General features: G+C 48.8%; 7 protein-coding genes across 7 annotated transcripts; 4 read left to right on the top strand and 3 right to left on the bottom strand.

Moving 5' to 3' along the window:
• Window positions 1-1,820: 1,820 nt before the first annotated feature.
• Window positions 1,821-3,188, bottom strand: N7457_001663 (uncharacterized protein; the record flags this gene model as incomplete). The annotated part of the gene is made up of 3 exons (XM_057172709.1): window positions 1,821-2,255; window positions 2,312-2,636; window positions 2,692-3,188. The coding sequence occupies 3 exons, from the start codon at window positions 3,186-3,188 to the stop codon at window positions 1,821-1,823; spliced, it is 1,257 nt and encodes a 418-aa protein (XP_057036612.1).
• Window positions 3,189-6,050: 2,862 nt separating this feature from the next.
• N7457_001662 (sugar porter family MFS transporter) lies at window positions 6,051-8,334 on the top strand (the record flags this gene model as incomplete). The annotated part of the gene is made up of 7 exons (XM_057172708.1): window positions 6,051-6,088; window positions 6,150-6,173; window positions 6,251-6,531; window positions 6,593-6,737; window positions 6,797-6,990; window positions 7,056-7,511; window positions 7,571-8,334. 7 exons carry the CDS (start codon window positions 6,051-6,053, stop codon window positions 8,332-8,334), a joined length of 1,902 nt encoding a protein of 633 aa, XP_057036611.1.
• A 263-nt stretch (window positions 8,335-8,597) lies between these two features.
• Window positions 8,598-9,074, top strand: N7457_001661 (DUF167 domain-containing protein; the record flags this gene model as incomplete). Its single annotated transcript, XM_057172707.1, has 2 exons — window positions 8,598-8,810; window positions 8,910-9,074. 2 exons carry the CDS (start codon window positions 8,598-8,600, stop codon window positions 9,072-9,074), a joined length of 378 nt encoding a protein of 125 aa, XP_057036610.1.
• Window positions 9,075-9,245: 171 nt separating this feature from the next.
• Window positions 9,246-9,788, top strand: N7457_001660 (uncharacterized protein; the record flags this gene model as incomplete). The annotated part of the gene is made up of 2 exons (XM_057172706.1): window positions 9,246-9,391; window positions 9,458-9,788. The coding sequence occupies 2 exons, from the start codon at window positions 9,246-9,248 to the stop codon at window positions 9,786-9,788; spliced, it is 477 nt and encodes a 158-aa protein (XP_057036609.1).
• A 641-nt stretch (window positions 9,789-10,429) lies between these two features.
• Window positions 10,430-12,293, bottom strand: N7457_001659 (bestrophin family protein; the record flags this gene model as incomplete). The annotated part of the gene is made up of 7 exons (XM_057172705.1): window positions 10,430-10,782; window positions 10,831-11,004; window positions 11,057-11,406; window positions 11,463-11,588; window positions 11,645-11,729; window positions 11,791-11,938; window positions 12,036-12,293. 7 exons carry the CDS (start codon window positions 12,291-12,293, stop codon window positions 10,430-10,432), a joined length of 1,494 nt encoding a protein of 497 aa, XP_057036608.1.
• A 951-nt stretch (window positions 12,294-13,244) lies between these two features.
• N7457_001658 (Aldolase-type TIM barrel) lies at window positions 13,245-14,556 on the top strand (the record flags this gene model as incomplete). Its single annotated transcript, XM_057172704.1, has 3 exons — window positions 13,245-14,277; window positions 14,337-14,410; window positions 14,470-14,556. The coding sequence occupies 3 exons, from the start codon at window positions 13,245-13,247 to the stop codon at window positions 14,554-14,556; spliced, it is 1,194 nt and encodes a 397-aa protein (XP_057036607.1).
• Window positions 14,557-15,840: 1,284 nt separating this feature from the next.
• N7457_001657 (glutathione synthase) lies at window positions 15,841-17,436 on the bottom strand (the record flags this gene model as incomplete). The annotated part of the gene is made up of 2 exons (XM_057172703.1): window positions 15,841-17,080; window positions 17,135-17,436. The coding sequence occupies 2 exons, from the start codon at window positions 17,434-17,436 to the stop codon at window positions 15,841-15,843; spliced, it is 1,542 nt and encodes a 513-aa protein (XP_057036606.1).
• Between the last annotated feature and the right edge of the window lie 370 nt (window positions 17,437-17,806).

Raw genomic sequence — 17,806 nt, 5'->3', positions numbered from 1 at the left:
TGGTAACAGATTCCATCTGAGCGGCTATTCTTGCATTGATCTCAATCAGCATGGAGTCACGCGCACCAAAAAAAGAGCTGTTGTTGGGTGTTCGATGTGCCTGTGCCCCTGCCGTCGATCATGGTCATCTCCGATAAGCTAATCTCGGTCTTGGCATCTATTCTTATCTACGAAGTCGGAGAGGGCGTCTGGAGAAAAAGTACGGAGTATGCGAGCCCTAGTTTCCATTATGTACTTCATATGCTGGGATCAGAATGCGGGGTCTGGATTCTCTCACCGCAATTTATAATCTGTCACTTTTTGCTTGGTAACTGAATCCTTCATGTATCGCTCCTCGGACTTCAGCCCACGAGAGCCGCATTATATATTTTTAGATATACCCCAAGCTATCCACGTCTAAACTTTCATATCTCCAGAGAAATACGAGGGATACAATCGACACCGAGGGATCTCTTAAGTTTATGTATCTTTCCTTAATCTTAAGTTCGATACATACAGGTCTCGATGATGACAGAGTGATTAACCTAAACATCCATGACCTCATCCATAATGTGGAGTAATTTACTTCGTAGACTGTAGTTCCCGTTATTCTAGCACTATTCCCCACATCCAACCAATCAACTGGGCTTGTGGTTTAGTGGTATAATACTCCCTTAGCATGGGAGTGGTCCGGGGTTCGATTCCCCGCGAGTCCAGATCTTTTTGCCTGCCTCTCATAATTAAGGCTGAGTAAGTTTTTATATTTTTGCTGTGCGTATGATACGACTATCAGATATTGAGAGGGATAGACGATGATGCCGAATGAGTGTATCTCATGTAATGTTCACTGGAGGTACCTGTCGACTGCAATTCAGCTTAAGTCTCGGGCTTTAACATAGGCTTCTCATCATACATTAGGATAAGGATCTGGATTCTGACGTTACAACACCGCCCCTGGACGATCTACCCGATTATGCATGTATGTACGAACTTTAATGTACGTGTCTACATAAGATTCAGTAGCAGTGCATCCATGTGCATATCAAGTTTTAAGTTGTAGTCAACTACATGTAGCCCTCTTGATGGATTTGGCGTTTTATCTAAACCAATTCAAATTCCAAAAAGCCAAATATAGCAAAAAGAGTAACCTTAGATAAAATAGAGACGAGAATAAAAAGGTCATGTTCAAATTGGATATCCAAAAGCAAAAAAAGAAACATGGTTCCAGAGGGGGTCGAACCCTCGACTTTGGCGTTATTAGCACCACACTCTAACCAACTGAGTTATGGAACCCGTATTTGATGGAAGGGTCATGACTTTAATGAGATATATTCCAAGTCCAGGATTTATAGTAGGCTTCTCGTTAGTGAAACCAGGCCTGTCCTTCGTTCCTTCCCCCTCTGGGATATCCTTCACATGAAACACTAAATTAGTGGCACACCAGGTATAGCTCCGGAGATTCTCATATTGGCCTGATGTGATAATCGTATCCTTTCACAAGTCCTGGTTGAATTGCATAAATCTTTTCCCCAAGGTCATTCCAAGCCGAATGGCCATAGTAGGCGAAGATGCGTGCATGGAAAGCAAAAACTTTGATGTTGCGGCAAAGGAGGCGAATGCACTTGAATCCAATGGATATTGAATCAAGGTCATCGAAAACAAAATTGTTCATAGGCTCATTTTAATCATGATATCTCCAAGATTTAATGTACAAGGTCTATCAACGTGTAAAATGCTTCTTTCGGTGCCAACCAAAATGAGATGCAATAAAAAGAAACGCCGAAGATGACAACGAATGTATAATGGAACAAAAAACAGAATAGTATACCAAAAGAGTGCGGTCAACGCGACTGGCGATTATCGAAAGGGGACTGGCTATCACTTGGACCAGAAGAGACAGAGGAGCTCACACTAGCAGCAGAAGTGTGCATTACATCATTCTTCATTTCAATGGTTTCCACAGGACTGAGGGTACGATTATGGCCCTCAGATGTGATATCGTAGTCGTGACCCAACTTGCCTTGGTTAGCGGCTCGTGATTCGGACCAGCTCTCCATTTCCACGGTGCGCATGATCTCAAATCGATCGCTGTCATAGCCGGGTTGGCGCACGTCGTCGGCAGCAAAACGGGATGTCCGAGAGCGACCGGTCGAGGACCAGAGCTTGTGTGATTGGTTTCGTTGGTTGTAGGAGGAGCTGAGGTTGCGGGTTGAATTGAGGAGGCGGGGAAGGAAAGCAGCAATGAGGGGACGGAGGGCAGGTGCTGAAGCGCAGATCTGTATCTCTGTGTGAGTATTGAAGGCCTCAAATGGTGTCACTGTTGATCTCTTACCAGTCCCAGACTGATTTCTACCATGGCAGCGATCAGCACTGGCCACCCAAGCCAGGTCGGGTCATAGCCAATTACCATACTCTTCCACACGTAGACGGTTCGGACGGAGCCGGCGACGTTGACGATGACACCGAGGGCGAAGATGGAAATGACGGCGAGGCGTTGGCGAGTGGGGAGTTTCAGTCTCCAGATCAATGGCATTGGTAGGGCCGTGACTATAAAATCGGTGAAGATGTTGATTACGCTGGCAGAGAAGGTGATAGCGCCCTCATTCATACAGCGATATGGCTTGGGAGGGCTGAGTTGCCAGTAGGCACTGATGGGTCTGAAGGGGAGATTAGCAAAGGCATGATCACTGTGACAGAAGCTGGTCTACTCACGTGCACTGGAAGACGCTGATCAGAATGAACAGTATACTAGAACCACCAACGAATATCATGGCTGAAATGTATGTCCAGTTATACAGCGTGAAGTTACCCTTCACTATGAGTCGTCGGCAGAACCACAGCAGGGATAGTTTGGTGAAGGAAGATGATACCGAGAACATGATTTGGAAAGAGAGATTCAGTTTCTGGACAGTGGCGAGTCGCGACATTTCGATATCCCAGATATGGCGATTCATGCCCCAGTCTTCCGTGGCGACTGAAGTGATAACAGCCATTGCGACGGCGGCGACCAGACCGAGGACAATGAACAGGTCGTCGATGCCGATGCTGCATGTGATCCGGAACCGGGTGTATAGACGCATGAAGACTACCAGGAACGTCAACGAGAGACAAATAATATTAACGATGAGGACGCTGTGTCCGCGCGTGGGAGGGTCGATGTAGTTCGCTTCTGGCCATGTAGCCAAGATTTCTGCTGGAGGGAGCTTCATGATGTTATCCGGGTTGGTGAGTACCCGGGCAGGGAAATCAGGTAAAACAGAATATTCGGGGCATCAAGAGAGTGCCAGGGTAAGAATGTGTCTAACTAAGTGTCCCAACCATGACTCAGGCAATAGGTAGAGAGCGGGAGAGTAGAAGACCAAGAAATGAATAGAGTCAAGATAGCCCACTCACGCGGGCATATTGCGCAAAATCATGGAAAAGAAAAATCAGGTGTATGGAGTCCAACCCGCTAAGAAAGCTGGGGACACATACAATAATGTACAACATACATAATATACACGAATGACAGGCCAAGAAATGGGATCCATATTTCCGGGGCAATATCATAAGTTGATCAAAGAGTACCGACAGGATCAGAGTTGCGATTCGAGAAGAACAGACTTCCAGCGCCACTTCGTCTGTGTAGGGGTGCTTCCATAGCTGAGCCCTAGATGCAATCAGAGCCACCGCGCATTGGCCGCCATCTCGAAAATGGCAACAAGACCGAGAATTAGTGCGAAAGCGGGGGGATGATGAACGGCAATAGGCAGATCGAGAGCCGCAAAGTCCCCCTCTTAGGCCCGCACTGTGTCTGGACATTGGGGATCTAAAGCTTGTGAAAGATGAAGTCCTCCGTGTGGTGGACTATGATAGGCCGACCCCTGGTTCGGCGCAGGCACAAAATACCATCAAATTACAGTGAAATTGCAATGCTTGGACCTCGCAATGTAACAGCGGAGAATTGGGAATGCGCCATCAGCCGAGGTTTAGCGAGTAATTTATATTGCCACCTATATCCTCCGTAGACACCCAACGTTGTAGTGACCCCCCAAATCACCTAAATGACTAGCCCTGGGCGTCATTCCGGAGAAATGATTCTCATCTCGCAAGGATGACCTACGGAGTCCTCCGTAGGCCATTTGGGGTTCCCACCACTTGGACCTTCCACATGCGCATCCACGTGACAAGCTACGGGCACATGCAAAAGATCCCAAACCCCAAGGGACGCGGTCATCGCAGCCCGCCATTTGTCCGTCAAATCCCCGAACAACTGGGCGTGCAGTACGGAGTATTTGGCCAAGGACTCCAAATCAATAGTTGTACGCCTTGCATAGTATTGGTGGCTTTCCCCGGAGTATCCGTAAATTATACCCAAATTGTGTCCAAATGGTGCTTATGCCTCTACTGGGTTTGGTGTTTAGGAGGCCAGAAGTTGCATCTCCACAGGGCTTTGGCCTGGCTAGTCCTGTCCTGTGCATCGCGTACGTCCCTTAACTACTGAGGAATGTATCTTGTCGCAGGGCCAAATACCTCATCATCTTTCTCGGAGATCATTCAAGTACCCTCCCAAATCCATTAGTGTCGGATTTGCGATCTTAGCCCGAGAACGATCAACAAGTTCCTCCGGGCGACATCCCTGCCAAGATCGACCATCCTCGACCTGACCCACATCACAGACACCGTTCATAATGTGAATTGCGTGAATGGAGTTGGAAGTAGTATGGGTTAAGCCGCACATTTATTGACAGAAACAAGCTGAAGTTCGTTCACTGAAGATGATCCATATATTCGCTATATTCGTCATGATCGAACCAACTTCATACAGATCGGGTTGATTAATCTAGATTGAGTTTAAGTCGGGATCGGCTTCCTAGGATCCTGAAGATTTCACTCATGTCGTGAAATGAACAGAGCCTGTAGTTCGAAGGGTCTAGACCGATGAGCCTTAGCTTGAAACCTGTCCATCGTGCTAAGAGAGCATGGCAAAATTCGTGCACAGACAAGGGTTCAGGGCTTGAAGAACCATACTCGACCGGCTGATATAAACCAAAAGAAGTAAGTATAGAGACTGCCGGGGAACAGTGCATGGAATATTTAGGCCTAATGAGGTAGCACGACACCACATGGTTTTAATGAGTGATTCAAGCCAGACGTATATAGGTCCTGTAACCGTTCAGATATCCAACTGCAATTAAACGTGCATGGTGATTCGCCAGTTGTTGGACAGGGTATACTGAGACTGCGATGCTTGCAGCTTGTTTCTGGCCAATCACACGCTGTGAAGCGCAAATCCTTGCTAAATGGACGTTTAAAATTACAGCAGCATACCCTTTAAGCTCAGAAGCCACGCGCTCAACAATTCAGATGACCTTAAAAATCGCGGGGAATCGCCGTTTGGCCAATACTTGTGTATCAACTTGAAGCAGTGCAACCTTCTCGGAACTTGAGTCATCTTCTAGACGTCTTTTGTGTTGCTTTGCTGACTGCACGTACTGAAACACCTCGACTCAAAGCCACCAGCGAGACTCGCACCCGAAAGCTCCGTTCTCGAGGTTGTCGCTGGCTAAGCAGAGAGTACTTGTCGACTGAGAACATCGAGGACAGCCCAAATGGATCCAAAGGACCATGACGCGCATCATAGTATGTGTGACCGCTGATAGCCAAACAAAGGGGGAACTAGCGAGGATGGTATAATGTTATATCTGTTCCCCTTTTACAGAGACATTGAAACGATGACTGGCTGATACTGAAGTGATCGAGGCTTTTGGTTGTCTGACAATTCTACTCGATTGATCTTATCTAAGGGTGGATGGCGTAGGTAAGAGAAGTGGCCCGGCTACCATTGCATACATAATCCAAGGTAATTCTTTGCTCAGCACTCGGCGGCCATAGGATTCTGATTCTGTAAGCTGGCTGCTTGTATTTGATTAGTTTGTCCTTGCTATTCATCATTTGTAAACTTTTCTCCTTCACTTTCTCATCCATCAACCTACCTTCCTTGACTCCATTTCATCAACTTTTGCAGTAGCATTTCACCACACACCCTTGTTTCACCTTTTGCCTTCAAGAAAAAGCGTCTATTATTGAGAATGTCTGCTACAGCAGTCCGAGATGATGGCGTTGGGGGGTACGTATCTAAACGATGACCACTATTCTATACCGAGTACCAGCGCTGACACCTTGGACAGAATGACCGAGAATGTCACCGGCGAGTAAGTAAAGCAGCATGTATCGATGCTGGTCGAAATAAATTCTATATCCGAGTCCAAATGAAACTGATATGCAATAGGATCAAAAACCCCCTCGCCGGAATCCCCCACGACCAGCTGATGGCGAATGTAGCTGCTTATGCCACCGAGTATGGCCTTGAAGATATGTTGCCGCTCTTGCAGAAGGGCGCTCTGGTAGCTCAATCTCCCTCCAAGATTACAGAGATCTCGGAGCTTGACGATGGTGACCGCCGCGTTCTCAATGAAGAGCACACACGGCGTTGGAAGCATCCATTTGCGTTGTACTACACCATTATCTTGAATTCGATTTCGGCGGCTATTCAGGGCTGGGACCAGACTGGTCAGTGCTTGATTTGATGAGAGTTTCATGTTTTATACTTGACTGACGCTTTCTGTTATAGGTTCGAACGGCGCTAACTTGACCTTTGATGTCCAATTCGGCATCCCGAACAACTCCCCCCAATGCCCTGACCCGGAGACTTGCAAGCGTAACCAGTGGATTGTTGGTTTTATCAACGCTAGCCCATACATTACAATCTGTCTATTGTGAGTGGGGTCATTGCTCTATAACCCAGCATCATTCTGACACATGTCTCGCTCTACAGTGTTGCTTGGCTCTCGGATCCCCTAAACCATATTCTCGGCCGTCGTGGAACAATCTTCCTCGCTGCAATCTTTAGTCTCCTAGCTCCCTTGGGTTCTGGTCTCACTCAGCATTGGGGTCAGCTCATTGCTTGTCGTGTTCTTCTCGGACTTGGTATGGGTCTGAAGGAAGTGACTGTTCCTGTGTACTCGGCTGGTAGGTGGCCCTGACTTAAACGTCTAGAATCATCATGAATAGCTCACTAACGCCAATTTCAATAGAAAATGCGCCTACCAATATTCGTGGTGGCCTGGTAATGTCATGGCAGCTATGGACGGCCTTCGGTATTTTTCTCGGAACCTGCGCGAATCTCGCCGTGGCCAATACTGGTGATATTGCTTGGAGACTGCAGCTGGGCTCTGCCTTTATTCCTGCTGTGCCCTTGCTGGTTGGAATCTGGTTTTGTCCAGAGTCGCCACGATGGCTGATGACCAAGAAAGACCACAAGAAAGCTTATGAATCTCTTCTCAGACTACGGAATAGCCCTTTGCAGGCTGCCAGGGATCTGTATCGGATCCATGCCCAGCTGGAAATGGAGAAGCAGTTGATCGTCAAGTCGGGTTTTTCCAAGAACGAGAACATGTTCGTTCGTTTTATCGAATTGTTCACGGTGCCTCGTTTGCGCCGTGCTGTTCAAGCCTCTGGAATTGTGATGATCGCTCAGCAGATGTGTGGAAGTAAGTATCGGTTTTGCGAATCGCAAGACATAAAAGCTAACCTGATACCCGCTTCGCAGTCAACATCATCTCATTCTATTCCTCCACGATCTTCCAACTGGCCGGTGCCTCGAACATCGAAGCCCTCCTTGCATCCTTCGGATTCGGTCTTATCAATTTTGTGTTTGCTTGGCCCGCCGTGTGGACAATCGATACATTTGGTCGACGAGGTCTGTTACTTTTCACTTTCCCACAAATGTGTTGGACACTCCTCGCAGCTGGATTCTGTTTCTGGATCCCCACAAGCAGCAACGCACATATTGGGTTGATTGCCTTCTTCATTTACCTCTTCGACGCATTCTATTCTCCCGGAGAAGGACCCGTACCCTTTACCTATTCTGCCGAGGTGTTCCCGCTGTCTCACCGTGAAGTTGGAATGGCCTGGGCAGTCGCAACCAATAACTTTTGGGCTTCGGTTCTCTCGCTGACATTCCCGTGGATGCTGCGCGCATTCACTCCACAAGGTGCCTTTGGGTTTTATGCAGGCTTGAATCTTGTTGCTCTTGCTTTGATTTTCCTCTTCATGCCAGAAACCATGCAGCGCTCGCTTGAGGAACTTGACTATGTGTTTGGTGTCCCGACTCGAACACACGCCAAATACCAGCTTACTCAGGTTCTGCCGTGGTGGATTAAGAGATATGTCTTTATGCGCAAGAATGCTGTATGCCCTGAGTTGTACCGTGTCGCTCAAGATTATGCCGAAGCTCCCCCAGTGACAATTGATGCGGCTTCAGAGAAGAATGTGAAGGCCAACGGAAATGGGCGTCAAGCCGAGTATGTTTAACTACGACATGAGATGCGAGCTATGATCTATGAGATGAACACGGTGGGTGGTGTATCTTTACTCCGTATGGGGGTTCGGTTTGGTGGTGAACGGATGAGGGGGTTGGCCGATTTTAGGGCTGAACTATGGCCATCTTTGCTTTATCACATCGGCGCACGGTATTCGGTTTCTTCTTAGTTTACTCCAATCAACATTACTCAAATATCCTCATTTACACATCTCGAATTCTGTCCGGCGTAGTATAGTTTTGATCGCAGCTTAGGATGTCCACATATTCTTTCCTCCGCCTCGTCGCAACTAAGACCAAGTGTCCGCGCAAGGCATTCAACCTCCACATCCCCTGTTATGTGAAGCCAAACGCCTCTGCTCGCCGCACCGGTATCGTAGCAGTGGGCACCGATAGAATTGAGGTTTCAGTGGCTGCTGTTCCCCGAGATGGGGCAGCTAACATTGCAGTGTCGCATGTGTTCGCAGAGGTGGGTTTGGAGTTTGGAGCTCGCTTCTCCCAAGATGCTCTATTGTTTCCTGTCTTACGAGACATACAAAGATAAAAGACTGATCTGATCATTCATCAGATCTTCAAAGTTCCAAAATCAAGCGTGGAAGTCATTCGTGGCGCAAAATCACGAGAGAAAACATTGTGTGTCGCCGATCTGGAGATCGGAGACGCCGGCGAAGAAGCATACTTGCAACGCGCGACACAAATATTACAGGCCGCCATTAAGACACGAAATTCCTAGCTTGAATTTCCAGATTCGAGGCCTCTTGAGACCTATTTCGCTGGCTCATATTTTCGCACTCGATGGTTGTTTGCTGATCCCGTGACGCAAACTCCAATCACTTTTTTTCTGGCGGAGCTGCGGCCGAACGTCAATCTCCGACAATTCAAACATTCAACGAAACCAGCCATAATGGTAGACCCTATACAGCATGATATGGAAATCGACAAGGTAGACCCTTCACTGGAGTCGGCCAAGCGCAAAGCGCCCGAGACAAAACCAAAGACCATCCATTTCACATCGCGCAATCCACCCTGGACCTACCTCAAGCTCAAGCTGTAAGCTATCCACCTTTGTTCCCAGGAGCTTTACGTTTGAACCCGAAGCTAATCCTCAAATCCCAGTGTCTACCAACCAGGAAGTGCACCACAACCGCTCGACCCCCTCTCTGCACGAACCTATCTCTCCTCCGCATTATCACAATTCCTCGGCCTAACAGGCACAGCCATTCCAATCGACATTCTCAAGATCGAGAACGGAACCTCAACCCCCAAACACGATATCGTATGGATCCGCGTCCCGCGGGAAGACGCCTCGGCCGTCGTGAGCGCAGTCAGCTCGTGGATCGGCGGCGGAACAGCGGGCTCTGCGGACGTCGCGTGGAGGGTTTGCGCCAAGGGGAATTTCCTCGGCGCGCTGGTTGCTGGCTCGGGGGCTGATCTGTTCGTTCCCTAAGTCAGTGGGCTGTATAGACTACTCTCGTTGAGTACGGGAAATTACTTGGACCATGGCTGGTCTGTACACCTGGGTGTCAAATGATTGGACCTTGAGCTGCGGTTACGATCCGTGCGAAATAGCCAAGTCGCATCGCGCGGGTGTTGTGCATACTGCGTGGAGCTAGTAGGCATGGCGCGGGTATAGCTGCGTGGCGGCAGGATACTCACGCGGCAATTCGCTTGATCATAGTCCCTGCAGAATTGGCAAGATCTCGTCATGCACGCTCGGCAATCGAGTGCCTAAGATCGGACTTGACCCAGCTGAGCGCTTCGTGGGATGGACATGAGACCCACGAATATGTCATCTACGTTTGAAGGCACGGGTTGAACAAGTTCATGTGCAAATAACGAAGGTGAAAAGAAAGAAACGTGCAGTATGTATGCCAGATTATGTACGCGACCGCAAGAGTAACAAGTCTCTTTATCTTTCGGTTCAGAGTTCGAGTCGACATGACCCAGATGAAACGCCATAACTCACACGCTGTTCAATATACTTCAAACAATTTAATGTCGCTTTTCCAAATGCACAAAAACCCCAATTCCACCCATCCCCAAGAATTACCCTATATATTGCTCTTGGTGAGGGTTTAGAGAAAAAAATCAGACCGATGATTCAGTAGTCTTCGGTCGAACGTTTTCCCTGATTGTAGATGTATCCGACTCCGAACCTGACGGGTTGATAACTAGCTTGGTGCGAAGCGCGCTGCGGATATCTTCTACGCTGCGCTCTCGCCAGTCGGGGTAGCCCAGCTGGCTAAGGGGGTACAGAACGAGGTTGTCAGCGCGCTGCATGAAGTCGTCAACGTCGGGCCGGGGAGTGGCAGCCATCATGTCGATTTCGTTGGCGATTTGGCGGCAGTAGGTGTCCAATGGAAGATCGTTGACATCGTGACCGAAGGGATTCTCGATTTCAGCGCCGATTGTGGCCAAGCCGAGGATGATGTAGGCGGCAACTGGAGAGTTGTTAGGATTGGTCTTGGTAGTTCAGTTACGGTACTTACCAATCGATGCTGGAATGGTGATCCATTCTAGGACGGCATAGAGCTGGAATGGAAGCACTAGGATATAGATCCATGAAATCTGGGCAATGGCAATGCTGTATGCGGTGGGCAAAGGAGTATCCAGGACACGTTCTGTGCCGGTTACAACTTCGTTCAGGGTGGCCATCATTGTGACTGGTGTTGGGTCAGAATTGGAATTCTTCGGGTTAATAGGTAGAATACTCACTGGCTTGTCCCTGGTGCAGAGTTGACACGAGAGTACCATTGGCGACACAAGAGTCGATATACGCAGACAAGTGGTTGAGGATTTCAAGGGGCAGATGTCCGAGAGGCTTCTTGGATCGCTTGACATACTTGCGAGGGTTTGACTCGGCGAACGATACGCCAAGGTACTCTCCTGCGGACTTCCAAACAGTCTTGGAAGGGGGGTTGACAACATCACGGTCGTGAGCATCACGAGCGAAAGTGTCGAGGTGTCCAGCCACGCAAGCCAGATCTTCGTATGCGATATCGGGCTCGAAACGGAGCTTGTGTTTGAGGGAGACTGCGAAGGCCAGGATGAGATTCATCGCAGAGCTACCCAGGTGTTAGCTTCAAAAATGGCGAGAAGAAGTTCCCGAGGGATTTCGTACAGTTTTCTTAGGAGATCGTCTTTTCCTGCTTCGCCTGGTCGTTCGCCGGTGTTAATCCAGATTGTGCGTGATAGATTGCGCGACGTCTGAATGAGCTGAGCCCAGTATTTCCGTCCGTCTGCCCATCTATACCCGAGACGGATTAGTTTGTAAATCTATACACCAAAGCAGGGGAATCATACCTCTCATATGCAGTTGAGCTACGGAATGACAGAGCCAAACCCACCACGAAACCCAGCACGGTGAGTAGGATGTTGTTGATACCAACTTGTTCGAGTCAATTTCGCTTCCCACAAATTCCGGGATACAGCAATTGGAGGATACTCACGATTGTGAACTTTATTCGAAAAGACAGTAACAGCCGTCGACCAAATGGCGACGGTCAAGATTGGCATAATCATTTTGGGCATGACGCTACCGTGCATTCGCATCATGATGGGCCACTTGGAGTGTTTGTCCATGTTGCGGGGTCCATGCTAGATTGACAAGTCAGCTCTATCCATTTATTGAAGACCATGTTCCTGTGCTGCTTTTCATCTCCTGCAGACACATCCTGTAACAGTATGTACTTACGAAGTAGCGATCCAATTCGCTTGAATCTCGTCGATTAAGCTGGAATTGCGACTCTCGCGAGCTAGCTAGATGCTCCAAGAAGGTCGGCCGAGGCGTTATGCGTCCAACAGAGGAGGTTTGCTCCTTCTCATGGACCGGTGGCGCATCATGATGGCCGGCGTGTGACCGTACCTCAGTGGGCACTGGCGCAGGAGCGCTGTCTACTGCGGCTGCGGGTGCCGGGGCATCGGCTGGAGGGGCGCCTGAGCCGTCGGTCATGGTGAATAGAACAAAAGGATAGTTTGATAGAAACGAAGGGGGGAAGCAAACGAAGGTGAATGAAAGCCGGGACTGGACCGGTTTGAACAAGGGTGACAACCAAACGAACGAAAAAGAAACGAAGCGAAAGTAGAGTATATGAAAAAGGAATCAGAACACACAACGAAACTGGAAAAAGGAAAAAAAGCAGGGGAACTGAAACGTTGGCGTCCGACAGGGGCGTTTCATCGGGATCTAGACCACACGTCAGGGTGGAGTCCACGGACACGTCCGCATGTTTAAATTTAGTTCTTGGCCAAGTTGGCGGTTTCGATTGGTCTTGGTACATTCACGGGAGTTCTCCCCTCGCGAATCGCCTCGATGGCGATTGGGCCAGGGATTGACACTAGCTTCATCGATTCTAGCGAAGTCGTATAATTGTCAGCCTCGGGATATTCAATTTAAAGATGCACAGCCCCGAAGCGGGTAGACCCGTGGACCTGTTTTTATGCCAGAAACCCCTGAACAGCGCATCAGAGTGGGCGTCTTTCCCTTGCAGTGGAACCACTCTCATTGGGAGGAATGAGCCTTGTTCAAAGGAGCCCCAATATTCGGGTGTCGCGATGGAGTGGCCCGTTCGTTGTGGTGCGTACGGAGTACGGAGTACTTCGTTGCATGATATGCCGTGCACCAAGACCCATCAGCCCACAAGTCCACAGTGTGTATTCCGATGCGGAGCATATTGCAGATCGATCGGAGTGTCCCAGTGTCCCAGTGCTCCAGTGCTCCAGTGCTCCAGTGTCCCAGTGTTCCGATGCGCCGTTAATTCCACGTCGTCGGTGGATTCTGCGTGGGCGCCAATAAGCACTAGTCCGGAAACGGCAAAAGGATCCGGCACGTCTTTCCCCTGCTTTTCGCACTTTGACCTGCAATCCCAGTTATGCTCCCAGCTGACAGGATACTTCAGCCAGTATGGAAGAGAGACCAATCGAGGAATTGCTCAATTTGGACGAGATTGAAGCCCTCGCCGCCAGTAAAGTGAGCAAGAAGGCATGGGCATATTATTACTCAGCTTCCGACGACAAGATCAGCAAGCATACCAACACAGAGGTCTTCCGCTCCATCCAATTAAGACCAAAGGTCTTCGTTGACTGCACGGAATGCAATTTAGATACCAAATTGTTGGATAATCCCGTGTCTATCCCCATCTATGTTTGCCCGGCAGCTATGGCCCGACTGGGGCACCCCGCTGGCGAAGCTGGAATTGCCGAGGCATGTCGTAGCTTCGGTGCTTTACAGATCATCTCGAACATGGCGTCGATGACACCGGAGCAGATTGTTGCGGGCGCTGCTCCAAACCAGTCATTTGGCTGGCAGCTGTATGTGCATGGTGATCGAACCAAGAGCGAACGGATGCTGGCTCGAATCAATAAACTGAGTGCAATCAAATTTATTGCCTTGACGGTTGATTCTGCTGTGACTGGGAAAAGAGAGGACGATGAACGCGGCGGAAATGTCCTAACTGTCATAAACCAACCGGGTTCAGAGGAGACTGCCTATCTGAAGGACGAGGGCAAGAACCCATCCACCAATACAAATGCAGATCCGGTATTCAAGGGGATGGACCCTTCTATTACATGGATGGAGACTTTGACTTGGCTGGCAAAACACACCGATCTTCCAGTTGTTCTCAAGGGTATTCAAACCCACGAAGACGCGTACATTGCTTCGCAATATACACCCCAAGTCAAAGGAATCATTCTTTCAAACCACGGTGGTCGGTCCCTAGACACAGCTCCTCCTGCTGTTCATACCCTGCTTGAAATCCGCAAATATTGCCCCGAGGTCTTCGACAAGATCGAGGTCTGGATCGATGGTGGTATCAAGCGTGGAACGGATGTGGTCAAAGCTCTTTGCTTGGGCGCAAGAGGCGTCGGAATAGGAAGAGCTGCGCTCTGGGGCTTGGGAGCTGGCGGCGTGGACGGAGTGAAACGAACATTGCAAAGTATGGATATATGGCCTTGGATATTTCTGAAATTAGCATGCTGACGTCCTTTCCTTTAGTTTTAACTGACGAAACGAAGACATGCATGCGACTTCTGGGGGCGAAGAGTATTGACGAGCTCGGGAAACAACATGTATGTTTGCACATAGCCCGTACATTTCATCCACGACCCAACTGACATGATTGACCCAGATAAACACTCGGCTGGTGGAGAAAGAGATCTATGATGGACCGTCTGGCCTCGAAGCCTGTCGGGCAAAGCACCTGTCGAGACTCTAAGAGCGAGTTTCCGGCGTAACAGGGATAAACCGTCCAATGCGCCACCAATAAATGGAAGACTCCGTAAAAGGAAAGATCTTGTGTCGTTGAGGTGATAATTTACCCATTGCGTTAGACGTCAAACTGCATTTAAAGCGTTTTTATCATAGCTAGCTCAAATGGAACAATCTGATCCAGGGTGACTAAATGGGATCTCGCGCCTGTTTCCAAGTTTTAGAATCTAGAGAAGAGGGTAAGACACTGTCTCGCCTCCTGACCCATTGTTTCGCGTCTCGGTCGCGCGGTTCAATCTGTGACTGGTGTCGTCAGGTTCGATCTTTTCTCGTTCATCCCAAATTATCGTCCGCCTCTTGATCACGGCTTGTTCGACAAGTGCCCAATGATGTTCCCAAAGAGTTTGACTGACCTTTCTTTTATAATCCTAGCTGATAGATCAAGACCGAAACGTCAACAATTCAACACCCTGAGCCATAATTCCTACATTCTTTTCGATTTTTCTCGTTATGAGTTCAATGTCCACTGCCCCTCGAAGCTTTTCAGAGACCCCACCAACTGGACAATCTTGAGATGACCCAAACACACTACAAGACGAGAGGCGTTAGGTGCATCCGAGGACAGTCACCTTCGAACGACACAAACAATAATCAACGGTTCCCATCGATGCCTATCGCAGTAATATTGGGACCGTTCACAACATTCAGACAGATCAACTATTATTGGAGCGTGGAACGCCCTCTCCCCCCGAGTTTCGCCAAGCCGTCATGGACGCCGAGACTCGTCGCAGGACAGGAGCAGTCTCCAATCGCAGGGTGACTGGTGGGGTGGAACACAGTTTAAGGGAGAATTGCTGGCAATGGGATGACCTGCGGCGGGATACATGTCTATCCGCCGTTATGATAGACCTGATTTTGATTGATCAGATCTTGGGTGACATATTCTTGCTCTAGAACCGAGTTTTTTTGCCTCTTGATGAACTGCTGGTTTCAGATAGAAAGAGAGATCGCTTATTTACCCTAAAAATGAGCTTCCTGCATGCATCCAACTTCCATTTCGTATCCTCTCGTTTTTGGGTGGTTTCATGTCCTCGTGTTACTCCGTATAAGGTGCTAATATAATGATCCTGTTCTGTATCCTTCAGGATCGTATGTGTAGCCATGCAAATTTCAAGTGCATAAGAAGAGTGGCTATGTGTATCGAAGTTCTTTTCTTGTTGTACACAAAATTGATTCGTCTAATATGAATGTATTGAGGATATTCAATATTGTATGGAGTCAAATGTACTATTTAGAACAAGAGAGCACTGTCCAAGCTAGAAAATCCTGCGGCTACGCCGCCTTCATTCACCTCCTTTCCTTTGGTTCTCAAGAGATATCCACCTTGCTCATTGTGCAAGATCTTCCCAGTATTCTCCCAGAGGATAGTGCCATAGACACCGAGCTCCGAGATGACATTACCTCGAAGGACCTCGCCGTCATTTCGCAAGGCGACATTCTGAGCATTAGCTACAGGATTGATAAGTTCCATAAGGACCCAGCCTCTCCAATCGGATTCTGGCATGGACCGCAAAAAGTCGGGGATATCGGATTTGTAGATGTTATTGCCACCTCCTTCACGTTGTGGTTTCAGCACATGGTTCAGGGCTGTCTCAGGGTTGAGGGCTAGATCGCGGCCTCGACTGCCAATGGACAGGTCATATTGCGGAGCAAATGTGTCCCGGATTCTTTTGACAACTGCAGCCTCAGTACCATTCAAGAAACTTGAGAGATGGTCCGGTCCTGTCGGCTCTGCTAGGACCTGCTGGACTTTCTTGCAGCCAGACAGCTGGTTGAGCACTGTAGGACATTTGATCGCTGCCGAACGCTCCAGGTGAGTTCGGGCCTCCCAGTCACGGCTAGACTTGTACTCGTCTGGTGCATAGTAAGCTCGAAGATAAACGGTTGTCACCTCGAAGGTTGACGCGGGAGAGTGAGGGGGCTGGTAGAGCAATGGCCGCGAGGGGTTTGAGCTGGGAATAGATGTTTGATCCAAGATATCCACGCTGGCTACGCGGAAGACTGGAATGTTGTGGACTGTCTTGAGCTGCGTCGAGAGCGCATGTTGATCGAAGACGTTTCGTTCTGTCTCCTGGACTACAAATAGAACACAAAGAGGGAGAGCCGGGGTGGACTTGGACACTCCATAAGCCTTGTGAGCTGCTGCTAGACCAGCGGAGAGGGTCTCGACTGCAGGATTCTCTGGTGGAGTCTCAGATTGCAGTAGAGGATGGGGCGGATAGTTGATTGGTGAGCCTGGCGAGGAAAGAAGCTCGGTGTGCATCTTTCGTACAAGAGCTGAAAGACCTCCAAATGATGACGAGATCGTATTGAACTCAACTTGCTTTAGAGATGGGGCACCTGTCGACTGGACGTGGGCCATATAATCGGACCGGAAGAGGCCTAAAGACAGGTTCTGGACATATCCCTCCTTTTGAACGTCCAGATGAACTTTCCACAGATTTGCGACAAAGTCATCAACTTCAATGAGACTGCAAATGGCCGTTTGTTAGCAATGAAGTGTACCAGAGCAGATCTATGCTTACCCTTCCACGATCTTCCCTAGCCATTCTTCATTGCATGTAATATTGGCATAGAGTTCGTTGTAGACCTTCTGCAGAGCAATTGCTTCCTGGAAACACGTTCTAGGAAATGGACTTGGGAACAAGGTCACTGGCGCATTGGTAGCCAATACTCCATTTGAATCTGTCCCTGCAGGAATGATTGCCGGAGAGGGTCGGACAGCAAGTCCATTTTGAATGGCCCAGTCTTTCACATATGTGACCAGAAATTTTTGCTGAGCTGGGGACAGATCTGGGGGATAGTTTGAATAAATTGATTCTGTCATTTTGCCAGTGAAAATGATCAAATAGAATAGATACTTCAGCGATCTTGGGCTTTAAAAAAAGATTCCCGTCACCGAGGCAATTCTGGGGATTGGTAATTGGCGGGGCATTTGACACCTCAGGCACCAGATCAGAGGTGACTGTTTGTTTACACCGCCTTCTGTTTTGAGGATTGATTGATCTCATATCTGCGGCAGATGACTTACCGCCTTCAAAAACATGGGCATAAAACTAGGGCCTCGCGCATACACGGATTAGGAAGGAACGGGGAGGTTGGTCGTAGTTTCCAAACAAATGTAGCTATGATTGATCTCCCCTCTTTTCCCTTCTTCTCTTCTCTCTTCTCTCTTTCTCTCTTTTCTCTCTCTCACC

The sequence above is a fragment of the Penicillium paradoxum genome, assembly GCF_028828445.1.
Source record: "Penicillium paradoxum strain IBT 22861 chromosome Unknown utg000002l_segment0_segment0, whole genome shotgun sequence".
Classification (NCBI taxonomy): Eukaryota; Fungi; Ascomycota; class Eurotiomycetes; order Eurotiales; family Aspergillaceae; genus Penicillium; species Penicillium paradoxum.
This window is presented reverse-complemented; position numbering and strand designations above follow the sequence as displayed.